Source organism: Typopeltis vanoorti, chromosome 12 (genome assembly GCF_054136105.1).
Source record: "Typopeltis vanoorti isolate ZY-2024b chromosome 12, IOZ_Tvanoo_1.0, whole genome shotgun sequence".
Lineage (NCBI taxonomy): Eukaryota > Metazoa > Arthropoda > Arachnida > Uropygi > Thelyphonidae > Typopeltis > Typopeltis vanoorti.
The window spans coordinates 100,158,869-100,182,969 of NC_143560.1; the positions used below are offsets into that span (position 1 = coordinate 100,158,869).

Here is a 24,101-nt window from a genome sequence, read left to right on the forward strand (position 1 = left end):
AAAGATACTTACACTTGAGTAAGGATTAGAACAATAAAATAATTTTTTTTTTTAACATACTACATTCGGAATATTTAATAAGTGGATGTCTATACGTCTATACAGTTTTGAAATTTAACAACTGATGTTCTGTTTTTAAATTTACGAACTAGTTCTGAAGAAATAAGTTTAACAATTCCACAAACAGGGTAAAAGGACATATCATTTGATTAATCACTGTAGTCAAACTTCTAATGTGCATATTTGAGTTGAGAAATTTGTTTAAAATTCAGTCATTCAAAAGAAGTGATATCGATTGAAAAATTAGGAAAAAAGTATTGTTTTCATTTGTCACCAGACGTCGCACTTATAACGCTATGACTGGGATGCTGAAGAATGCGAATTGAACATGTTACGTGTAAGTAGCAGCGGGATAATTAAAGTCTTACAAGTATTTGTTCTATTCCAAATGGACAGATAGTTGAATCGTGTTTAACATTCAATAATGGACCATTCGTTTAATGTAGGTGATGCTACTATTAGTGAAACTCGTACTGTTGCATGCGAATCCTGTTCTTTTACACACCGCGACTATAATGATAAGGGAGAATGTATGTCTCCAAGTGTTCAAGATGTTAGCAGAGCTAGAACCATTAATGGTGTTAAAAGTGAAGAATGGGAGTCGGAAGTTATTGTTCCCGATAAAGTTTATGACGAGGTAACCCATAATTCGAGTACTGTTGTGAAAAGTGAACCAGTTTCTGAATATGTTCCTGAGCAGACAAATGATGAAATACGAATAAGTTTTAATCAGTTGATCAATGCAGAGCAAACAAAAGACTCGGTCTGGAATGCTCAGCGGGGGTCATACTGCGAGAATAAAACAGTTAGTTGTGCACGAAATTCAGGTATGTTTTATTTTTTCCCTTCAGATGCAGAAACTTACTAGCCACTTCCCATCGAATAATACATTAATGTGTGAAGTTCATTTGACCAGGTTATTCGCATTTTAGTTTAGTAATCTACACATAAATGATCAGCCAACCCAGTATAGAATAATTTATTTTACAACATTCATAACTTAAACATGCTAATTGAAAGTTTTTTTGCATGAAGAACGAGTTGTATTCAGAGATCAGTGCCAGTAGCGCACGAAAATTGTTTAAGTTAATGGCTACGATTTTTCACAATTCGAGAAGCTTTCGTTTGGTCTCCCCGAGGACTTGAGAGCTTTCATTGGGCTAACCAGAATTCGTGGATATCCCCCCCCGCACCACCACCACCCACAGGCCTTCTTGATATTAGCGTAAGACATTCCACCCGGATTGAAGGGAGGGTACTACTGTATCTCGTAGTTGTTGGAGGTGATCGAAGAGTACGGAAGTTAATACAAGTAAGCCAGTGAAACCAAAATAATCCAATTTTGTGTTAATATGACGTTTATAACAAAAATGTTAATGTATGTAATTAATATACCTATAAGAATGCATAAACTGTGTGATTCAAAGTAATATCATGATATTATTAAACTTTGTATCATGAACAGATTTCAGGGTTCTTCCTCCTGCAGGAAAAAGAGAGAGAGACTAATTCACAGTCAGTCAGCCAGCCAGCTTTTTTTTGTTTAGAACTTCATTATTTTCATACCTAATGATATCCAGCTGTTTGCTTTGTCTGTTAGATGCACACTTCTAGGCCACATGTTTGAACCCCACATTGATATGGATATTTGTAAAATCATTTGCAGATGAGTATTAATATTTTTCTAGGCCTCGAAATGGAGTTAAGACTCATTATAGCATGGTACTTACATGGAATCAGAGGACTCATTGCAGGTGGTCTGATACAAGTACACAGAAGACAGTGTTCAGTTTTACCTTGCCTGCATCTTTTTATTTCACTGGTGATACTTTTTTTGGCTCTGTCTGTTTATATAGTTCATCATTTGTTATATGTTAGTGACAAACTTGCTTGAAAACTTTAATTAGTTTCCTAAATTAAGTTTTCAATTTCCATATCTGATTCATATAATAATATGGCCATGGTTTTTGGTTTTAATATGATATTTGTATTATTTCCATATATTATTCAATCTTCTGAAAGCAAGATATGTAGAAATGTAAGGAGGTGGAGAATGAGGGATGCAGGTGAACAAGAAATGAATGGAGCAGTGAGAGCTTTCATTGGAGGTGAAAGAGTGGATGACATGAATGTGAAGATGGGTACAAATGACCAGAGAGGTCATGTAAATAGGGTGGCAAGAGATTTGAGGTTTATGCTTCAGGATGTATGACTAAAGTGTGTGAGAGGGTAGATAATGTATTACCTAGATATTTAGCATATGGCTCATACATGAAAAGTTACATTACAGTAATCATTTAATAAACATTATATATATAAGTGGCCGTCCGTTGGCAGAGTGGTTAGCATATCCACTCTTCAACCAAAAGGCTGCGGTTGTAATCCTGCCGTGGGCATTGATGTTTGTGAATTTCTGTGGAAATACTAATGGTGAGCGCTAGGTGGCGTTGGTGTAGTTGCAGTTGGTGGATTGATGAGTGGTTGAGACAGTTGTAGAGTAAGCTCTCCCTTGATGAGTCTTTGGACTCCCTGGAGGTGTCAAGTAATAATAATAATAAAATAGACACTCAAGAATAGACTACAACTGCATGTCTAGGTTGATTATCCTTCAACTGCACTTGGTGTAGCGTGGATGAAGTCCAACAGGTTTCCATTGTATGCATGTTGGGCACATTCTACTGTAATATGATTAATTGTCTGGCAGGGGTGATCCACAGGTGCACCTGGGTGAGGCAATCAGGCCCCATTTGTAAAGGTTTTCTGCACATCTGCTATGATTAGTGCAGATTCTGTTAAGGGTAGACCAAAATTTTTCCGAGGTAGGTCAAAACCTGAAGGCATCTGTGTTGGGTCCACTAATTCATGGAAGTCCCCCTGTTGAAGTGTTACACCAGGACTCTTTCCACTTCTCTTTCATGTTAAAACTTGTCTCCACAAGATTTTTTGCTCTTAAGATTGGAGGGTGCCTTCACTTTAGTCTGTTTATTTCTAGAGGTGGGATTCTTCATGGATTGGGAGATATTGGGTTTTCATGATTTTGCTGTATTCATGTAGAAGAAAGTTGGCTCTTCAGAGGTGTGGAGGTGATATGTTGCTTAGCACTGGGAGCCAATATATTGGGGTTGATTTCACAGTTCCAGAAATAAGGTGCATAGTGGTGTTAAGCTGAGCAACAACCAAGTACACATGGGTGTTGTTCAGCCATACGGGCAAGCAGTATTCAGCTGCAGAGTAAATGAGACCAAGAGCAATGCAGCGAAGTGTTGCTGCTGAGGCAACCCAAGTTCCACATGGTTTTTGCAGTATATTATTTCGTGTTGTTAGCTTGGATGCTGTGTTAATGAGATGTGGTTTAAAAGATAGTTCTATCCAAAGTGATGTCCAGATATTTCGGGAATCCGTTGTACCTAGATATGATAATGCAGAGATAAAGAAAAGAGTGTCAATAATGAATGGAATGATAGCAAGAATGTTGAACATGATTTGGTGTAAATTAGGTAACTAATGATATCACACAGATGAAAAGGAGACTATGGAAATAGTATAAAGGAAAAGGGAAGCACATTTGCATGAGGAATATAAGACCCAGGCTAGCATGATAAGGAAAGCAAAACCTGAAATTGAGGTGAGATTGGTCCTGAGATCCAAGGAAAATCTGAAGAAATTCTTTCATTATGTAGCCAGTTAGAGGGGAAACAATCGTGGAAGAATGATGTTAGACAAAACTGGGAGTTGAGTGACTGATGCCGAAGACATTTTGAAGTTGTTTAATGCTCACTTTATTGGGATATTTCATCCTGGAAAAAAGGATTTTATTGTTGCTAGAGGAATGGGGGAGGGTTCAAGGTTTAGAAGTGCAAGAGGAAAGTAGGATACAAATACTAAGTTCTCTTAATGTCAGTAAGGCAATGGATGGGATTTCACCATGTGTTTTAGGAGAATATGCTAAGGAACAGCTGCATTGACTTGGATTTTCAATAAGAGTCTGGCTATGGGAAGAATGTCCAGGGAGTGAAGGATGATAAAATATTCCATTTCATAAAGATTATGGTAAAATGGAACTGTCAACCTATAGCCCAGTTTGCATTTCTTCTGTAGTTAAGATTTTAAAGAACTTAGTGAGAGATCATATACAGCATTGGTCAGATGAGGGTAATGTTATCTGTGAGGGTCAGCATGGATTTGTTAAGCAGCACTCTTGTTTTAGTAATCTAATTGCCTTTTACAGTAAAGTAACAAGAGTGGAGTCATGGAGTCAGGCTTATCTTGGAGGTCCCTTTTGTCATACACAGATCATCATATTATGCCTTAAACCCATTCAAGTTCTGCAAACACCATGCTTTCAGGCAATGCATTCCAACCACTCGTAACTCTCCATGCAAAAAACTGCTTCTCGCTCCCTTGCTCACACCCTCCTTATACAGCTTCCAGGGATGACCTCCTGTTCTCCCACCAATCTCCCACCATTTTATGAAAACTTCAGTGTGAATCCTACAATCCCTTACTAACATATCATCTCTCCTCCTCCTATCCACTGACTCTGCAAATTGCATTGTCTCAACCGTTCTTCATATTCAACATTCCAGAGATTAGAAACTGTTTTAATCAACTGCCTCTCTCTCCTCTCCAACATTTCTTCATTCTTTTGGAAACCAGATAATCAAATATAACCATATAAAACATAAACGGAAATAAATACTTCTGAACACAGACATTAATAATCATAAGAAGTAGGTTCAGAAATTTTCAGCCTGACATACAAAACACAGTCCAATTTTAAAACACCATGCATGCATGACAGATAGCACCATCTATGTGGAGCTGAGTGTACCAGTTTCAATTCTCTACCAGCATCATTCAGTTGGAGGCATTTGTTTGACTAACATGTGGCTTGCTTAGTGGCTGTAATGTTAAAAATTGAGCACCTCATTGTGATAAAGTTTTTCACCAAAGAAGGGCTTTCTCCAAGTGCTATTGAACAGCATTTGGATGGTGTTTATGGGGAAGCTTCTCCTTCATATTCCACCTTGAAGGAATGGACTAAACAGTTTTGCCTAGAAAGAGAAAGAGCATTGAAGATGATGCTCATGATAGTCCCTTTTGTTCTACACAGTGGCCTGTGGAAGTGATGGCTGAAGAAAATGTCTCTCTTGTTGAGGAGGAACTGCTCAATTACAGACAGCCGAACATCAAAGAAATCTCAGCAAGGTTGGGACTTTTCTGTAACAACCATCTTTCGCATCATTCATGAGAAGCTTCAGATGAAGGTCAGTGCAAGGTGGGTGCCCCGATTTCTCTCTTCATTTCAGGAGGAGCATCACTGTTATCTGTTCCTGCAAGTTTTTAGAGCTTTGCCAAGGGAATCAGAGAGAAGTGCTGGAACCCATTGTCACCAAAGGATATCCATGGAGTGGCACAAACCAGGTGATGCACTCCGAGAAAAGCCAGAGTCACTCAGTCCACCAAGAGGATCATGACAGCAACTTTTTGGGATTGCTGGGGAATTCTCTTGATTGACTTCAAGGAAAGGGATACCACTGTGAATGCAGAAAATTATGCTTCACTCCTGCATAAGCTGCAGGCTGCCATAAAGGAGAAGAGATGAGGAATGCTGAGTCTTGGTGTTTGCCTGCTTCATGTTGCAATGCTCCAATTCATATGGTTATTGCAAAGGCTGCAGTGAAGGGCTCTGCCTTCCAGGAGATTGAACACCCACCCTACAGCCCAGATCTAGCACCCACTGACTACCTCTTCTCGAAACTGAAGGAAGACCTTCGAGGAAGAAAATTTGCAGATGATAATGAGATGAAAGATGTGGTTTTAGGCCATTTTGCAGACTGTTTTTTCAAGAGCATAGAAATGTTAATTCAAAGATGTGAAAAGTGTGTTGAAATAAAGAAAGATTATGTTGAAAAGCAACACAGTCGCTTTTTTTCTATCACCTCTAAAAGTTAGTCAGGCCAGAAACTTCTGAAACTATCCTCGTATACTAATTAAACACATTGCTGAACAATATATAGGTGCATAAGATAGTGTTGAAGGGATGCACAACCAGCACTTGGTGATTTGACTAGTGTGTGAAAAATTTTAGTCCATCTTTTTTGTTGTCAAGAAGTATATGATACACACCGGATAAATTTATTTTATTTATTTTAAAATCAACTTATTGAGCACATAACTTTATTTATGTAGACAGTTGAAATCTTTTCTTTTTTATTTATGTAGTAATATGTGTTACTCTTAATGATGTTTATTGTTGAATTAATCCCAATGCCTATGGATATACATGTAAGGATTAATAATTTCTTCTGGTTCATTATAATAAATTATAATTTGTACCAGCCAAAATAAATATCTTTCATCTTCACTCTCTGCATCCTTACAGCATCACTAACATCCTTAATATTAACACTGGGAAAGCATGATTTCATCACACTTTTCTCAAGCACTCCTCTTATTAGTGAATTACCAGACAAAATTTGATCTTTAATTGGATCCGTCTGCTCATTTTGTCCCCTGGCATCTATCCTTTCTTTTGCATCTGTGTCATACTGTCTGCCAGGCATTTCTCCAATCACTTGATGTTGTATTATCACAAAAAAAGTGCTCAATATTTTCTCTTTCTTATATATCAGTATCTAGTAAGCAGTGTGATTTCACATGGTGTCACACTGCTTACTAGATTTCACACTGACTCCACATGAACAATGGGACAGCTATCAACATCATTTAATTAAATACTGAAAAAAAAGGCATGTTTATTTTATTTTGCATCTTTTAAATTAAAGCATTGGTATTTTAATTGTGTATCATTTAAAAGTTGAGTTTAAAAAAAAAAAAGTAGAATCAAGAATAATAACACTTTATTCTGCTTTTGCTTTCAGAAAAATATTAAAAGGTAGGTGCATCAAGAAGATAAAAGCCTGCTATTATAAATATTGAATAATTGATTTACTGAAAAGATTTATTTAATATCAAAGTGATACCTCAATTACACTTCATATTAATATAAATGATCTGTCTTTTGCTATGGGACAGACCATGGTACCAACCATGAAACTTCACAAAGCAGGGATCTGACAGCATTCATTGGTTTACAAAAGCTTTTCTCCCCAGAGAGCCTGGAGTGGCATAAAGTGATGTTTCGTCTCTAAATTAGAATTTCAGTCTTGATCTATATTTATCTAATCCTTCCTCATTTTTGTTATCCTTGAACCTACTTATTTGGTGTGAAGTTTTAAGTTTTTCATGTAAGGAATTGCCATAAAAAAAAAGGCTATATTGACAGCTTTGAGTTTCAACGGATTCTCATACACTATTTTTGAAGTGTCATCACCTTACTTACAATGAAGGATAGTTTTAAAACTAATTATATTGAACCTAATTTTACTTTATAAATAAAAATTTCTAATAAGTAAGTAGCTCAACATGCAAAATAATCCAAAAAGTTATACAATAATCACACATGAAAAACAGTTATCATCATTTAATAGCAGTCTGCATAGTTTAAATAATTGGAAGCCTGTGTTAGTAGCATGTAAAAAGTATGTTTAATCCCATTAAACTAAACATATTTTTTACATGCTACTAACACAGACTTCCAAGTAGGAAGTGGTTGCTCAACAGGTGAGAGCAATCACTGTGTTTGAATCCATAGTCTGTAAGTTGAAAAGAAAGCAGAGATGCTATCCACCTGGTCAACCAGATTGGTGTATGCATTCTATCTTAGTTTTATAACCATGGTGAAGTATTTTTTGTGGCTGGTCTGTGGATAATCTAATGGATAACATCTCCACTTTCAGATCTACAGGTTTCAATCCTACTGTGAAATATGTTTGTGAAAAATGCTTTGAGATGGTAGATGATGCTCTGTACTCGTTATTGTGAGACCACCTTGCTTACTGACGGTTTGAAGTGGGCTTGAAAAAAGTACTTTGCTTAGCTTCTAACATAGGGTTAACCAACTCCTTGCCTGTCCAAGGTACTAATGTGCTGTAATTTTACAACCTTTAATGTGTGAGATTGTCATAAAATATGGTTAAATATCAGAAATGGAAATTTTCAGTGTTGTATGTTATATAAAAAGGTATGGTCAGTTTTTCTTATTCTTCACACAAGTTTTTTCACATGGTTATGGGTTATGTTATAAATTAAAGATGCCAAGAAATTGTATTCTTGGTGTTTAATGCTTTATCCAAGTGTAAGCAAACAATGTTTGCCTGTGAAGTATCTTCGTGACTGGGCTACTTGTATATAGAGGCGCCAGGGCCGGTTTTATCATTAGGCGAATAGGCAATCGCCTATGGGCACCGAGACTCCAGGGTGCCAGATTTTGCTATATATAAAACTAACAGGAACTCCTGTATTCCATAAACTTCATGTATGTAAGCATACCATTTCTTTGCTGGACGTATATACACCTCCAGAAAACCTGGATAATATTCTGTCTACCTGCTGAAAGAATATGGATAAGAAGTGTAGTTTGACATGTTCATTAGAAGGTGCAGTAATCCTTCACGCTGAAAAGAACACTTAACTAGATTACTTGGCGTATGTAGTAGCAATGTTCAGTTGCCTACAGCACGTTATATCCTAAGTTATATCAGACTAAATACCTATGAGTTATATTCATTTTTGCTGCTTGTTTTTATCGTATAATTATAGTTTTTAATGCCAGCGCAAAATAAGAAATCCTTTCATACTTTCTTCACTTCATATTGTATCACTATGGAAGATCAACGTCATTATCAATTTTTTGGCTAATTATTTTAATCACCAATACATTTTAAAATTCTTCCAGAACTTGATTGAAGATAATTATTTTTGTCAAACAATTATTTTATAAATTCATGAAAATCCGAATCTAAAAATGAATACAGCCTCCATCTGTTCCAAATTAAATTTTCTTTTTTAATTCATAATCATAGTTCGAAGGTTTGCGCTTTTAAATTTTGCTTTATAGAGAATCATATATAAATCTTGAATCATATCAAGTAATGCATAATTTCTATAAACATTAGCTGTAGGTTTTTGCATTTCAACTTTCTTGGTTTCCCCCAATCACTCCCTATAAATCGAAATAAACGGCAGTTATGAAGTCAACTGTTATGCACATATTTTCGGTATTATGCGGCAGTTTTGAAGTAGCGATATTTTTCCTATGCTTTATCCTTCGAAACATGTGTAGTTGCATATGTCAAAATTTTCCTAACAGAATTAATTCGCCTTTAATGGCTAACGCCCCCCTTCCTCCCCAAATTCTCTCTCTCTCGCACACACACACACACAAAATACTGCTAGATAACATATGTGCACTTTCTTTTTGATTGAATTCATTAATTTTCCAAAGCAATTGTACTGCTGCAGTTTTAAGCAAACGACAAAGGCGAAGAATCTCAGATAAAATACCATTGGATATAAATTTTTGATATTAAAAAGTCTCGCAATCGGAAACCCGAGTAATGCAGTTTAACATGATTTGTTGTTCATTAAAAAAAAAAAAAAAAAAAAAAAAATCGTTCCTAAAATTGAAATGTGCTACCCATATAATTTTATTTTGCAAGGAAAGAAAGCAAAATGACATATTTATTTCAATAAATGTTATTTAAAAAATATAAATATTTGACAATATTTCCAATGTAAACAAACGTGTTGATTGTTTATTTTCGCACATGTGAAATTCGTTTTTCTTTGGGAAGAGAGACAATAAATAAATAGTGCAGCAAAAAAGAGCCAATATCGTAGGACAGTAAAGAAATTCCAGGTAATACAGTGCACATAAAGACAATAATCCGTTAACGGCGGGGCGCGCGGGGGGGTAATTGCATTTTAAAAGATAACATGCTTATGAAGTTTCATCAGCATTCTACATTTTTATTAGGTCAAAGGGATTTTGAGTATATTTGCAAAAAGATATATTCAACATAACATGCCAGTTTTGTTGTAAAAAATGTCGCATTTGAAGAAATATTAGCGGCATAATAATAAAATAGCAAAATTCATAATGCTTCAGAATAACTTGATAATTTTGATATCAAAACAAGCTGAGACACATCTGTAGAAATTTATTATTATTATTAGAGTCCTTTTAATTATGAACTCTATAAAGATATATTTAATAAATTGGTTGTATTTTTGTGTTTTTAATTAAATAAACTAGTTTCATTTTGTCACAGATGGTTTTCACCCCTTCTAAACTACCTGGATTATTGTTCCTATTAATATTACTAAATTCCAATCTCCGTCTCTGGAAGTTTTCTATTACTAAATGTTTGATTTGTGTTGACCAATCACTGACTTAGCAGTTTAATCCAGAGATTAAATATATGGCCAGTTTAATCCAGAACGTTCTTAAGAATATTTCACCCTGTGCCTCATCTCAAATCTCGGCAAAATTGCCGAGAAGGTAATTCTTACCGGACTCCAAGATTCAGTACTCCGCCTAAATATCCTGCCTGAGGAGCAGTTTGGCTTCCGACAATCGCATAGCACCATGCAACAAATACACAAATTAGTGGAACATATCATCACAGGTTTTACCTGGCGTCAATGCACTGGGGCTGTTTTCCTTGACTTAGCTAGTGCATTTGACAAAATTTGGCATTATGGTTTGTTATACAAACTGATATCATTTGGTTTACCGATTGGAATCATTCATCTTATAAAGGCATACCATGACGATAGGCACATGCAAGTCAGGATGTGTGGGGTAGTCTCGACACAAAAATGCATCTTGGCTGGGGTTCCATAAGGATTCTTACTAGCACCAATCCTATTCTCCTTATACTTATATGATATACCGCACAACCCATTATCTTCAATTAAAGCTCTATACGCTGTGATACAGCGATATTGGCCAGATCTTTAAAGCCTCACTGCCATCAAGAAACTGCAAGAAAACCTACTGCTAATCGAACAATATTTCTCCAAATGGCGTCTCCAAGTGAATCCCCTGAAGAGCGTAGCCGTCCTATTCTTTAGAACAGCGCTTCCCAAACTGTGGGCCGCGGCCCCCTTGGGGGTCGTAGGTTTTGTTGAGGGGGGCCGTGAAATAATGAAAACAAATTTAAAATGTTTTAAGACTAAGTAGATTTTTTTTTTTAAAAGAAACGTTTTTAACTTTTATTATTTATTATTTCTTTTTTGTTATTTTTTATATTTTAATAGAAAAATTAACACATTGGTGTTGGTTCACAAACTTTGCTTCCTGCGTATTTCGGCGCTTAACGAATATTAGTAAATATTGCTTATTCATATGTTTCATTTCAAAGCCGTGGTTAATTGTATTTACTTCGAATGTTCTCCAGGGAAGTTCCAAATCTTCCTGACCCTTTCATAATGCGTTCGTAATCAGGGACTGTTGATATTGACTTTATATACATATCAAAACTCGTTTTATATTATCACTGTCATCCGAGCTAGTTTTCTGTTACCAATAAAAGTTTCGCATATACTTCACACATGAAAAAAAGCTTAAACAAGTTCATGTGGGGATATAGTAACTCGCTTGCAGTGGTAAACAACACGCCCTCCCTAAGAGCCACTATACTGCAGAGGCAATAAAAATAAGTACTTTTATTATGCCAGTGAATAAGGTATGAGGAGTCTGCGTAATATATTTCTCAACAAATAGTGCAATTAGAGACAACTGGGATAAAAACACACTAATTAATGAATCACATGTCCCCTCATACAGAAACTATGCTGTATAGGCTGAAACAAAACCATATGTTGCATGGGCAAACACAGTATCTAACTAAAAACTATTGTTATTAATTAGATGTATGTGAGTTCGATTTCCCAAGGCAGCAATAAAATTCAACCGAACGTGTTAAAATTCGTAAAAGTGTTAAAACTAAGTAATATATATATATATATATATATATAATAATGTTATGGCAGTTTCACATATGGAATTCGGTTGAAGAGAGTTAGCATTTCAACTCAATTGTCAGATATGCTTTTATCTTTCGGTTGCGCGATCTTTTGTTAATACCGCACCAATTATATGCACATTTTAATAAACAGACTGCCTTTGTTGTCTGTTTCGCGTTAGGCTTAATTACCGTAAAGGGAGAAAAGTCAGAAAAGTGAAAAATGTTCCTGGTCTGGGGATTCCCTTATTCAGGTAATATTCACTAATTTCATGTTATCAGTCTGTGGTGTGCCAGTATTGGTAAGTGATGATATTATTTGATCTATTCTATGTTAAAAAATTTAACCCTGAGATGGATAAGAACCAAACGGTAAGAGGCAAAAAAAAATGTAATATATGCATTTGATTTTTGCAATATTCACTGTGTATGTTTTGTATTGAATATAAATACAATAAATATTATAATAATATATCTCTCTATTACGATTTTTTTTCAAGGGGGCCGTGAAATATTTTAATTTTTGCAAAGGGGGCCCTGACATCCAGAAGTTTGGGAAGCACTGCTCTAGAAGATCAGTGCTTCCTGAAGAAGATATTCTCCTTTTCAACACTAAAATTCTGTGGAAAACAGATCAAATATCTTGGTCTAATACTGGACAGAAAACTGACTCTCAGCTCCCAAATCAAGACTCTCTGTGCAAACATCAAAAACAATAGCCCAGCTCCACCCGCTAATTAACAGTAAGCTGAGCACCAGAATCTATCTTCTCATATACAAACTGATGGTTTGTCCAATACTCATCTACGCTTCACTGGCCTGGAGTCATACTTCAAATACTAATATTCTCAAATTACAACGTATCCAGAATAAATGCCTCAGAATGATCCCGGGTGCCCCATGGTTCATCCGAACTGTCCAGCTACATCAGGACACAAATGTCCCCTATATTTACACTTTTATGCAGACTATAGCAATCAAATTCTTCTCTAAAGCATCTGTGCACCTAACAAACTGATCCAACTGGCTGCAGATTATGATGCAATGAATTATTTCAAACATAAAAGACCAAAGCCATCCTGAACTTCAACACTGAGAACTAATCTCCTAGCCGACTCAGGGCAAGCAATTAGCCCATAAACTTTCTTCACTCACAGTTTCTCTCAAGATAGCCGGGAATATGAAAAGCTTTTGCTTCACCCCTTATATCAGTAAAGTTGATAGGTTGATTTCCCAGAATCCTGTTAGGAAAGAACAGATCGCTGAGTATTGAACTTGCGATCATTTTGAAACATGTTTCTGAGACAACAGAGTTTTTATTTGTGTGTGCTGCTGCTATTTGTATTAATTAGTGGGTAAGAGCAGCTTCTATATCACATAAACAGAGCATTTAATTTTCAAGTTTATTATTATTTATAAATTAAATTGATTTTTCAGTTCATTTTTTTTGTGCATCAAGATTCTAGTTTTTAGGGTAAAATGTTGAGTAAAATCGAGTAAAAAAGTGGATGTATTGCTTCTACGCTTTAACTAAAGCTGGAATTATTATGCTTATTACTGCAACTTAAAAAAATCAAATCTGGAGTTGAATAAATCTTAATAATTGTGCGATAAATTGGAACTGAATTTTTATGTGAATCCCAGGCCTACAGTAAGTAAGGTGGTCTTGCACTAGGCGACAAAATTTATCTTTTACCTAAAGTTGGGTGGTTGGAAAGCAGATACGTTAACCATTCTGTCAACCAGGAAGGCATACTGTACATGTTACTGCAAACTGAAACGTTTTATATTTAGATCCATGTTGTAATTCCATAAATATAATGATTTTTGCTACAATTTTTATTACAATTCAAAATTTTTATTTTTAGTGAGAATATCTGAACTTTACAGTTGATGAAGTTTCTATTTTTACCTTGATTAGCAAGCTTAATTTGATTGCATTTAAATTCTTTTCTGTTTTTTTTTTAAAACTTTTATCCTTATACAATTATTTAAGAAGCAACTTGCACCAAAATAAAACAAGTGACCTGTCGTTATTATGCATTGAATCAGATATAATGGACTTGATTAATTAGGTGGTGACATTATAATGACATTATATTTGCTAAAACTAAAGCCAGAAAAAAAAAAAACTTAGTTATTGATTTTTTTAATTTAAATTTGAACTGATTTATTTTTATACTTTTTTTAAAATGCAAATATATGTATACCAATCATGTATTGTGTTATTAAAATTAGTTATCATGGAAATGTTGACTTTTATTTTCAATAAACTAAAAAAAGGTGCTTATTTTTGAGGCCTCATAATGATGTTTGCGCCTCGGGTCTCCAAAAGTATAAATGCGGCTGCCTTAAACATGCTCAAAATATTTACACAATTCGTTAAGTCAGGTGCATTTGAGCAATTTGTCAATTATGTTCATAGAAAACGATATTGTTGAATTATTAGATTATAAATCTATGATAGATATGTTATATCGTTATTACTTATAAGGTATATATAATTGATAAATACTTCATTAAGTTAATGTATAAAAATTTATTTGTGAATTACTGAATAGTTTAAAGTCCATATTTTTTATAATTAAGTTTATTTTTATTTATAAATATTTCAGTTACTGGATTTTGAAAATGAATAAAAATAAATTGGTGTTTCGCAAACGTAAAGCAGAAAAGGAAGAAAGTTTGAAAAAACAAGAAGGTGCATTTTTAAAATATCTTTGCCGAGAAGATCGTAATCGCATATAAGAAGAAAATCTTCTTATATGCGATTATTGGATAATTCATCTATAGTTTCAATTAAGGAATTGGAAGAGAATTCTACAGATACCAAAATTTGGATTAAAACGTCGAAGGAGAAATCTACAGATCATATGAGTATTTTTGATTCTGAAGCTGGTTGTTCTACAGATCCATTCATAAAAGGATTTGATTTTACAAATTTAAATTATAATGATCCAGCAACTTGGTGTCCTGTAAAATTTTCCAATATCAATCAGTTACGTCAACTATTAGTTGAATATGGACCTGAACAGATTCATAATTTTGATTTTCCGAAAGATAACAATAATAGAAGATTTTCAATGACTCATTATACTCAAAGACTATTTAACGGCGAGACAATGCAGCGTTTGTGGTGGTTATTGTATTCAAAAATCCACGGATTCTGCATTTTGCTTCTGCTGTTTATTATTTGATGATCAATGGCGGATTAACCTTGCTGCTTCTGGATTGAGGGACTGGAAAAATGCTTCTTATATTTTAGCTGCGCATGAAAAAAGTCAAAGACACATTGAAAATTACCATAAGTGGAAAGAATTAGAAATTCGAATAAAAGAAAACCATTGATGAAGAGAACTTGCTAGTTATTAGAAAAGAGGAGAAACATTGGGTGCAAATATTAGAATGACTCTGCTTTAGTTCAGACGTTAGCTATTCAAAATTTATCATTTCGAAAAACAAATGAGACATTGTTTTCGTATGGAAACGGAATTTCTAGCCAAGTTTGATCCAATAATGAATGAACATCTTCGAAAAATAAAAGATAAAGATACATATATGTATATCTTGGAAAAGATATTCAAAATAAAATAATAGACATCTTTGCCAATACGATAAAAAAGAAAATTTTAGAATCTGTTGTTGCTGCAAAATATTTTTCCATAATTATTGACTGTACGTCCGACATTGGTCACACGGATCAAATGAGCACAGGACTTCGATTCGTAGACACTAGTAATAGCATGGTGTCTATAAAATAACACTTTTTGGGATTTATAGAAATAAAAAAAATACTACTTGAGAATTTTTATCAAATGAAATACTAGGAACTCTAGACAAATTTTCATTGCCAATGCAAGATTTACGAGATCAAGGATATGATAACGCCAGTAATATGAAAGGTGATATAAAATTTGTGCAGCAACAAATTTTAAATATTAAATATTATGTGGATTAAGTGGAAATACCATGAAATTAGACACAAGTAGTCTTCTTAAAACTTTAAGGAAGTTGAAATTTATTGCATCCTTATTAATGTGGCATAATATACTTTTTGAAATAAACTTTACAAATAACCAACTTCAGAATACAAGCCTTGATATAAATGGTGCCATAAATTGTATTAATGATACAAAGAATTTCTTAATTTTGAACAAGAAACAGTTACTTAGAAAAAAAAAAAAAAAAGAAAAAGAAACAATTTGTGTATGAAGCAGAGGATGAATTCATAACAGATTTTAAACAAAAATTTAAGGTAGATTTTTATTTTTCAATTATTGATACTGCTTGTTGATGAAAAATTCAAGCACATGTCTACAATTAATGAAAAGTTTGGTTTTCTTTTAAATATATATGAATTTCAAAAAATTACTTCAGCAGAACCGTTTAAAAAATGTTTGATATTGGAAAATTATTTAACACATGATAATTCTAGAGATATTGACAGAACAGACTTATGTAGCGAATTACAAATAATAACAAGGCAAATTCCAGAAAATACTTCCTCATTAGATGTCCTATCATACATATGCAAAAATAATTTAGAAAATAGTGTTCCAAATGTGTTTATTGCTCTGAGAATTTTTTCGGCATTGCCAGTATTGGTAACTTAAGTTCAGAAAGGAGTTTCTCAAAATTAAAACTTACAAAAACTTACACTCGCTCTATGATGGCTCAGGAATGACTCACTGGTCTAGCAATATCTATAGAGCATGAAATTGCATCTACAATCAGTATAGATGAATTAATTCAAAACTTTGCCAAAGCAAAAGCCCGAAAGATTAATTTTTGTATTTAAGATGTAATAATTTTCTTGCTATACAGATATTAGGAATAATCATATATGTATACTGTTAAACTGTGAATGAAATTATTTTGTATGTTTTTGTTCTTCATTCACATTTAACATAATCTACCATATACTAAGCAAGACTTGTTTATATGTTATTTGTTAGTCCCTTGCTTAAGATTTATTATTCATGTAATTTTCCTTGAAGTTCTAATAAAAATTAGAAAATTAATCAAAGATATAATAATAGTATTAGACACTGTATTAAATATTATTAAGCTATTTATTTATTACTATATTAATATTATAAGAACTTGTATTTGATAATTTAACTGCGCATTAATTTAAATGTAAATATTCCCTATTTATTCCTATTTGTAGAAGTTTAACGTTATGCAATAGCTCAATTTTATTATGTTTTGTTTTGTTGTCATGGAGACGTATAAGTAAGTGAGCGCGAGTTTGGAACAGCACGTGAAGAGAAAGTTTATTGAAAAGAGTTTTAGAAAGAGATCATGAGAATAATTTATTCGGGAAGAATGGATATATAAGGAGGAACGCTGAAAATTTGGAGATAGAAGAGATAGATTAGAAAGTGAAAAGAGAAAGATTGGCATTCAGTTGGAATCGGAGTATTCAGCATTTGGGGAAATCAGTTTGCGATATTAGAGAGTCGGCAAGTCATTCAAGCAGCTAATTTAAGTCTACTAGTCGAGAAGCAGTTAGCTAATAAATTGTAGAACAACAATTATAGCTACGGAAAACAGCTGAGAGACTATTAAATAGACTAGCGATACTTGAGTTGAGATATAATTTCAGCACCGACCTTTCAAGGACATACGGAACCTTGAAGCAAAGCACGAAGTTATTAGAGAATAGTAGAGGCTGTAAAGTTGAAGTTTACCGTTAGCTGTGTTTAGAATTATAGTGCTTAAAGAATTAATTGAATGCAGGAAGAATGAACAGAACAAAAAACCTCAAGTTAAGAATTATTGTGTGTTGCCTTAATTCATGACTGATCAGTAGTACTTCATGCAAGAACGTTTGTTTATGTATATAGTGACCGATGATTAATTCAGTTATTGCTTAGAAGATTTATTTAATGAGTGCCGTATACTGTTTAAGTGTTTACAGTTATAAAAAAGTGTTTGTGTATAAGTTGATAAAGATAGAAGATTATCGGTAAGATTATTCCAACCATTAATATTCCTATACAGAGAAGTGTGTGAGTTTCATCCTAGAATTTCCCTATACTAACAGTAACTATTGCGAAGATTAGCTGAAGTGTAAATTTAAAAGTGTTTGCTTGTAAAGTGGTGTTGCTACGATTTTATTGTATTTGGAACTTAAGGAACTGTGAGAAGACTGTATTAGAGATAACAAATTTACCATTGTCCGAGTTTGTATGATGGTATTATCAGAAAGCTGAAGTGTTTATAATAACTTAATTAGTGATTTGATCTTAAGTGTAAAATTAGTGATTTTAAAATTAAATGTTTGTTTTTGTTAATCAAAAGTTGTATTTTGCCTGAATCTCTTTTACCGCACCATTCATAAAATATTCGAACCAAAGCGGGTAAATTAAGTAAGTTAATATTCTCGGTCAGTACATACAATATTAACACCTAAAAGGAGAGATAGTTGTGAGTTGGTTTTTCTTCAGTTCTTGAACTAATTCAGATATAGAGTGGCGCAGTCTTTAAATATAAATTTTCTCTATATTTGAATTAGAAATCAACTAGCAACCTTCTATTTTGTCTAAGAACATCATAGTGATTAACATGTCGGATCCAAAGTATAGATTGAGAAGAAGTAGGATCCAACAATACAAATGTATTGGTTTTGATTAATAAATTTTATATATAAATGTTCATAATGATATTATTTTTATAAATATCCACATGTGTAGGTGTACGTGTGCTTGTGTGAGTATGACAATATATATACACACACATACACACACACTGCAATCCCTCGATTAGTGCGCCTAATGTGTTCTTTAAAACAGGCGCACTAATCGAATATAATAACCTATGGGAAAAAGTATAATTTGTTCCTTGAATTTCTTTTTTTAACCTTAATTTTTTTATAAAAGAATTAAGGTATGTCTCAGTGCCTAGTTAAAGTAAAATCATGAAGCTGAAAGACTATAAAACATATTCAGAATATAAATTTTATTATTCTACTTCTTAACAAAGAATTGAGCTAACGTAGTTTGGCAGGCATTTTTTTTTTTTCTCTTTTCATACAACCGCCGGTATGGCCCTATCTCCTCTTCTACTCTTCTGCAAATTTTACTGCTTCTTTATTCATCAGAGTCAGCCTCTGAATCGCTGCTTAAAAACTTCACTTGTATGAAAAATATTATATGCCTCCGAATGTTATAATCCGCTTGCAGGCAATTTTTATGACCTATCATAAACAGCGGTATTTTCTCTCCCAAATGTTGAAAAGTTTTGATGTGTGAAAATTAACGATACGCAAATGTTATTAGGCGTTCTGGGTCCGAGCTTTTCGACCTATTCTTGAATATTATTCTCGTCAGAATATTTCAACAATAAAATATTTAGTCATAAAAAATGCTTAGAAAACTAAAACGACAAATTCCAGGAACACTTATTCACTTTCCGCGGAACACAGTTTGGGGGGAACCCTGGTATACATGGAAGTAGTGTAGTATGCCATTAAAAATAACTTTGTAAAATGTTTTAAATTGGTAACTAAATTATTTCATTCTGGTGAGTGATTTTTTAAAATAGTTAGGCATAAAAATGTATAAACAGAAAATTTTAAAACTCTGTAACATTTTATTTTTAAGATGTATATACAGGGTGTTCGGGATAAATTTGACATATTTATAATTAATTATATTTTTCCGTAAGTTACATGTATTAACACACACTTCTCTTCATTTAAAAGTTTGGACCCTTCTTCATTCACATACAAGATGTCAGAAAGGATGGATAGCTGGAACCCACCTGAATCATGGAAGAGAATAACTTGTATCATGATGATTCGTGCCCGCCATCAAAATAAGGATATTACGACTGCTGCCCAATGCTCCCTGAATACAGTAAAAACAATCAGGCATGAACTAGAGACTTGCAATGGTGACTACGAGGATGTAGCAAGAAGAAAGATCCCTAGCAGACGATCTGATTGCGTTCGTACAGCAGAATTCCTCGCAAATCTGCAGGAACAGGTGTTGAAGAACCCTGGCATTGGAATTCGGGCTTTGTTCGTGGAGTTGCTAACTGTAGTCAAGCCCTGGATAACAAGGGTAGGCAATGGTAGGCCGTATGTATGGCAGCAGGATTCGGCCCCTTGCCACACCTCTGGGAAAAGTCAAAAATGGTTGTCTGAAAATTTCTACGACTTCAACAGTCCAAATGTTTGACCTCCAAACTCCCCAGACCTTAACCCCATGGATTATTTTGTATGGGGCGCAGTTGAAAAAGACACCAATCGCACTTCCAGTAATACAAAAGCCCAGTTAATGGATAAAATTAAAACAGTTTTTGCGGCCCTTCCCAGGGAGACTGTAGCATCAGCTTGTTCGAGGTTCCGAAGCAGAATTGAAGCTGTGATCGATGCTAATGGTGGTTATTTTGAGTAAATCTTGTTGATAGTATTGTAATTAACTCTGCCTGTAATGTTTTTTTGTCAATTCATTAAATTTAATAGATACAAAGAAGATTTTCTTTTTCCTTACGAAACTGTCAAATTTATCCCGAACACCCTGTAGGTGCACTAATCAAATTCGAAAAAAATGACTCACTAATTACTGTGACATTGTATAAAGATGCCTAGAGAAGCATAGACATTGTATAAAGGCGCCTAAATTTTCTTTGCCTAGGGGCATCAGATACTCTCGCACCGGCCCTGAGAGGCGCTAATGACTTCATGCCAGTTTTTATTTATTTATTTTTTTTTTTATGTTGACTCCACACATGAAAGGTCACAAGACCTGCAATACTACAGTGCCATGTGTTGGTAAGTGATTAAGGAGAAAAATGTAGTCTGTTGATATGTTTCTTAAAGAGTGAGAGGCTGTACTCAGTGGGAAAAGCAGTATAGGGGAGATTGTTCCAAAGAACAGCGGTGGATGGAATGAAGTAAGCTGATGAGAAGTTGGTTTGTGTGTTCAAAGCTGGACAGTGTATGGGTGTTGGCTAGTGGCCGCTCTAGTTCTTTTATGGTTAGAAGAAAGTGAAGAAATGATAGCAGCCAATTCACAGAAGCAGTGCCCATTGAAACACCTATAGAACAGGCACGATGCTGAAACAGAGTGCCTATGATTAAGTGGATTACCCTCTTCTGAATATCATCAAGAATTCTTAGAGAAGTCTTTATTTCTCCTTCCTCCCAAAAAATTGGATGAATCTGAGATTATAAAGTGTTAGGAGTTGAGAGGAAGCGAAGTAATGTTTAGAACAGAAAAGAACACCAAGCTTTTTAGAGACTAAGGAGGCTATGTAAGTAATATGCTTGTGCCGGGATAAACTGGATGTGACAGTCAACCCAATAAGAGAAAGTTGATCTTGAAAGGAAACTGGAACATCATCAAAAATGAGAGGGTGATGAGGTACGATTTTTCTTATAGGTAATAAGACAGGCTTGAGTTTTTTTAGCATTGAGATCAGTGTTCAAGTCACTGGTTATGGAAGATCTTCAGGCATTTAACATTAGGATACTGCAGGGTTTGTCAAATAAGGAAGAGTATAATGAATAGTATTGTCATCAGCAAAGCTGTGAATAAGATTTGAAGTCGGAGAAAGTAGGTCATTGTAAAGAAGGAAGTGTGTGGGGGAGAGAGCACAGACCCCTGAGGCACTCCAGCATTGATGGGGGGGGGGAATCTGATGAGAGGAAGCAATTCACCATAACACACAATGAACAACTAATGAGGAAGTTGGCAATACAATCACAAAGATAGAAGCTTGTTCAGGAGGCCTTGGTGCCAGACACAATCGAAATATCGACTGATAAATTTGGTTTCTCCAAATTTTTCTATCACTTGAGTCCAAAGGTTGGTGAGATTAGCTAGGAGGTTGGCTGTAGAATGAGAATGGAAGAATTGGTGATCACTAATTAATTGATGAACCTCCAGGTAATGAAGAAGCTGGTTGTTGATAACCTTCTCCATCACTTTTGGAAGTACTGAGATGAGAGCAATGGGACGATAGTTAGATGGGTGACCCAGAAGAGATACTAAGATGAAGTAATGCAGAAGTCATATGTTTCATATACAAGTAGTCAAAAAGTGTTTCATGTGTAAACATTGTTTGTTTACACTTGGAAAGAGGATTAAACTAAGACTATAATTTTTGCTAATCTTTTTATTTTACAGAGATGCAGTTGACTGCTTGATTTTTTATTTTATTTTAATCTCCATGATATAAGATTTTTAAAGAAAGTAGAAATTCTGTGAATAGATATGGTGATATTAACATATTTTAATAATAAACAGATGCATTAGTATTCAAACCTTTATTTCTTTCAGGTTTACTTGGATTTAACTCGCATGCACATCCCGTCTTTCATCATCCGAATGATGTAAATTCTCATGGTCAAGAATCAAGAACCTTATCTAGAGTGCCTTGTGAGAGAGGAGAAACAAATCTAACAAGCTTTCCATGTAATAACTTTGTTCCTGTAGCTTCAACTTCATTGCCATATCCAGATGCATATGCTAAACGGAATCTTCCTGAAAAACAGACAGATCATAAAACGTTATGGCCTTGTCCCTCTTGTTGTGTACCATTTAAAGCTGCAGTTTTATTGCAGGCACATCTGAATTCACATGTAGAAGAAGGAAGGGGATTTTCATGTGATATATGTGGTAATTGTTTTGCTTCTGCTGAGAAACTACATGTTCATAGCAGACAAGCTCATAAAGTAAAATCTTATTTTTGTGATACCTGTGGAAGCGGGTTTCAGTATCATCATAAATTACTAGAGCATACCAGGACTCACACAGGTGATAAACCATTTCACTGTGATGTTTGTGGAAAGAATTTTTCTAGAAAAAATCATCTTAATAGACATTCCATGACCCATACAGGAGAAAGGCCTTTTATTTGTGACTTATGTGGGAGAGGATTTTATAGAAAAGATAAGCTGTTAAGACACAGGCGCATTCACACTGGTGAGAAACCTTATACTTGCTTACATTGTTCAAAGGCATTTTACAGGAGGGATGGACTCATCCACCATATTAAAATGCATACTGGAGAAAAATCTTATTCTTGTACTCATTGTTGTAAAGAATTTGTTGAAGAAAGGGATCTTAGAAGGCATAAATGTTCTTTTGAAAATATGTGTGGAAATAACACATTGAAAAGCCAGATTCCAAATCAATCTGGATTAGTGCATCTGCAAGAATTACACCATCAGCAGGAGTAATTTGCTTAGCATTTGTTACTCTGTTGTGTAGAATTTGTTGGGAAAAAAAAGGCATCTTAGAAGAAATATATATTCTTTTAAAAAATATATAGAAATTGTAAGCAAATTGATATGGATTTTTAAAATCTGCAACAATTATAAACAATATTATTAAAGATAGTAACTTTTTTTTTGTTTCTCTGTTTGTTAGTACACAAGATATATCTTCAATTATATTTTTACAGACAGCATTGGCCATTATTCTACCTCATGTTATTGTTTCTGTTCATCTGACAATCTTGACGATAGGACCACGTTAAACTTTCCAGAATATACTGTCAGAATATAGCATTGTTATTCAGTGCTAATGCAGAAGTGATTTTAACATTTGAAATAATGTTTTGTTTTTTATGTTATTAGCAATGCAGAAACATAGGAAAATTATAATAAAGCATGGCTTTGTAAAAAAAAAAAAAAAAAAAAAAAAAATTGTGAAAGCCAAAATAACCCATGTGTATCAAAACATTCTAATCTTGATTTGGATAACTAGAGCTTAATGAAGATTTTGCATTAATCTATGAATTGACTCTTTGAAATTGCATTTCATGCATTGTTAATTTTGTATGCCCCCCCCTCCTCCCAATGGTTATGTTAAGAGCCATTATTAGATTGTAAGGTGCACTTATGCCAAAACAGAGCTCTTTTGAATACACAATGAATATTTCATCTCAAAACACTCGTTTGTGATATATATATTTATTTTTTGTGCAACTTAAAACAGTACAGTGACTATACTATAAAGCAAATTTCATTATATAATATATGATTATTATTATGTTATTATATGGGAACCTCCATGGAGTCGAAAGACTCATTTGTGGATGTTATTTTTGGATGTTATTTGAATATAAGATGTTATTTTTGGGACTGCCTTAGTAAGTATTATTTGAACAGAACATGCTGCTTATTTGACAACAACTTGCAACACTCATATT

General features: G+C 34.1%; 1 protein-coding gene across 1 annotated transcript; it reads left to right on the top strand.

The window, feature by feature from the left end:
- The first annotated feature begins 374 nt into the window (after positions 1-374).
- LOC150101061 (uncharacterized) lies at positions 375-24,033 on the top strand. The gene is made up of 2 exons (XM_090401770.1): positions 375-887; positions 22,226-24,033. The coding sequence occupies exons 1-2, from the start codon at positions 485-487 to the stop codon at positions 23,125-23,127; spliced, it is 1,305 nt and encodes a 434-aa protein (XP_090257896.1). The 5' UTR covers positions 375-484; the 3' UTR covers positions 23,128-24,033.
- Positions 24,034-24,101: the final 68 nt, after the last annotated feature.

Excerpts from the sequence above, each read along its gene's own strand:
- LOC150101061 (XM_090401770.1), top strand. The coding sequence starts at position 485 with ATGGACCATTCGTTTAATGTAGGTGATGCTACTATTAGTGAAACTCGT. Across the intron at positions 888-22,225 it reads TAGTTGTGCACGAAATTCAG|GTTTACTTGGATTTAACTCG; the intron begins GTATGTTTTATT and ends TATTTCTTTCAG.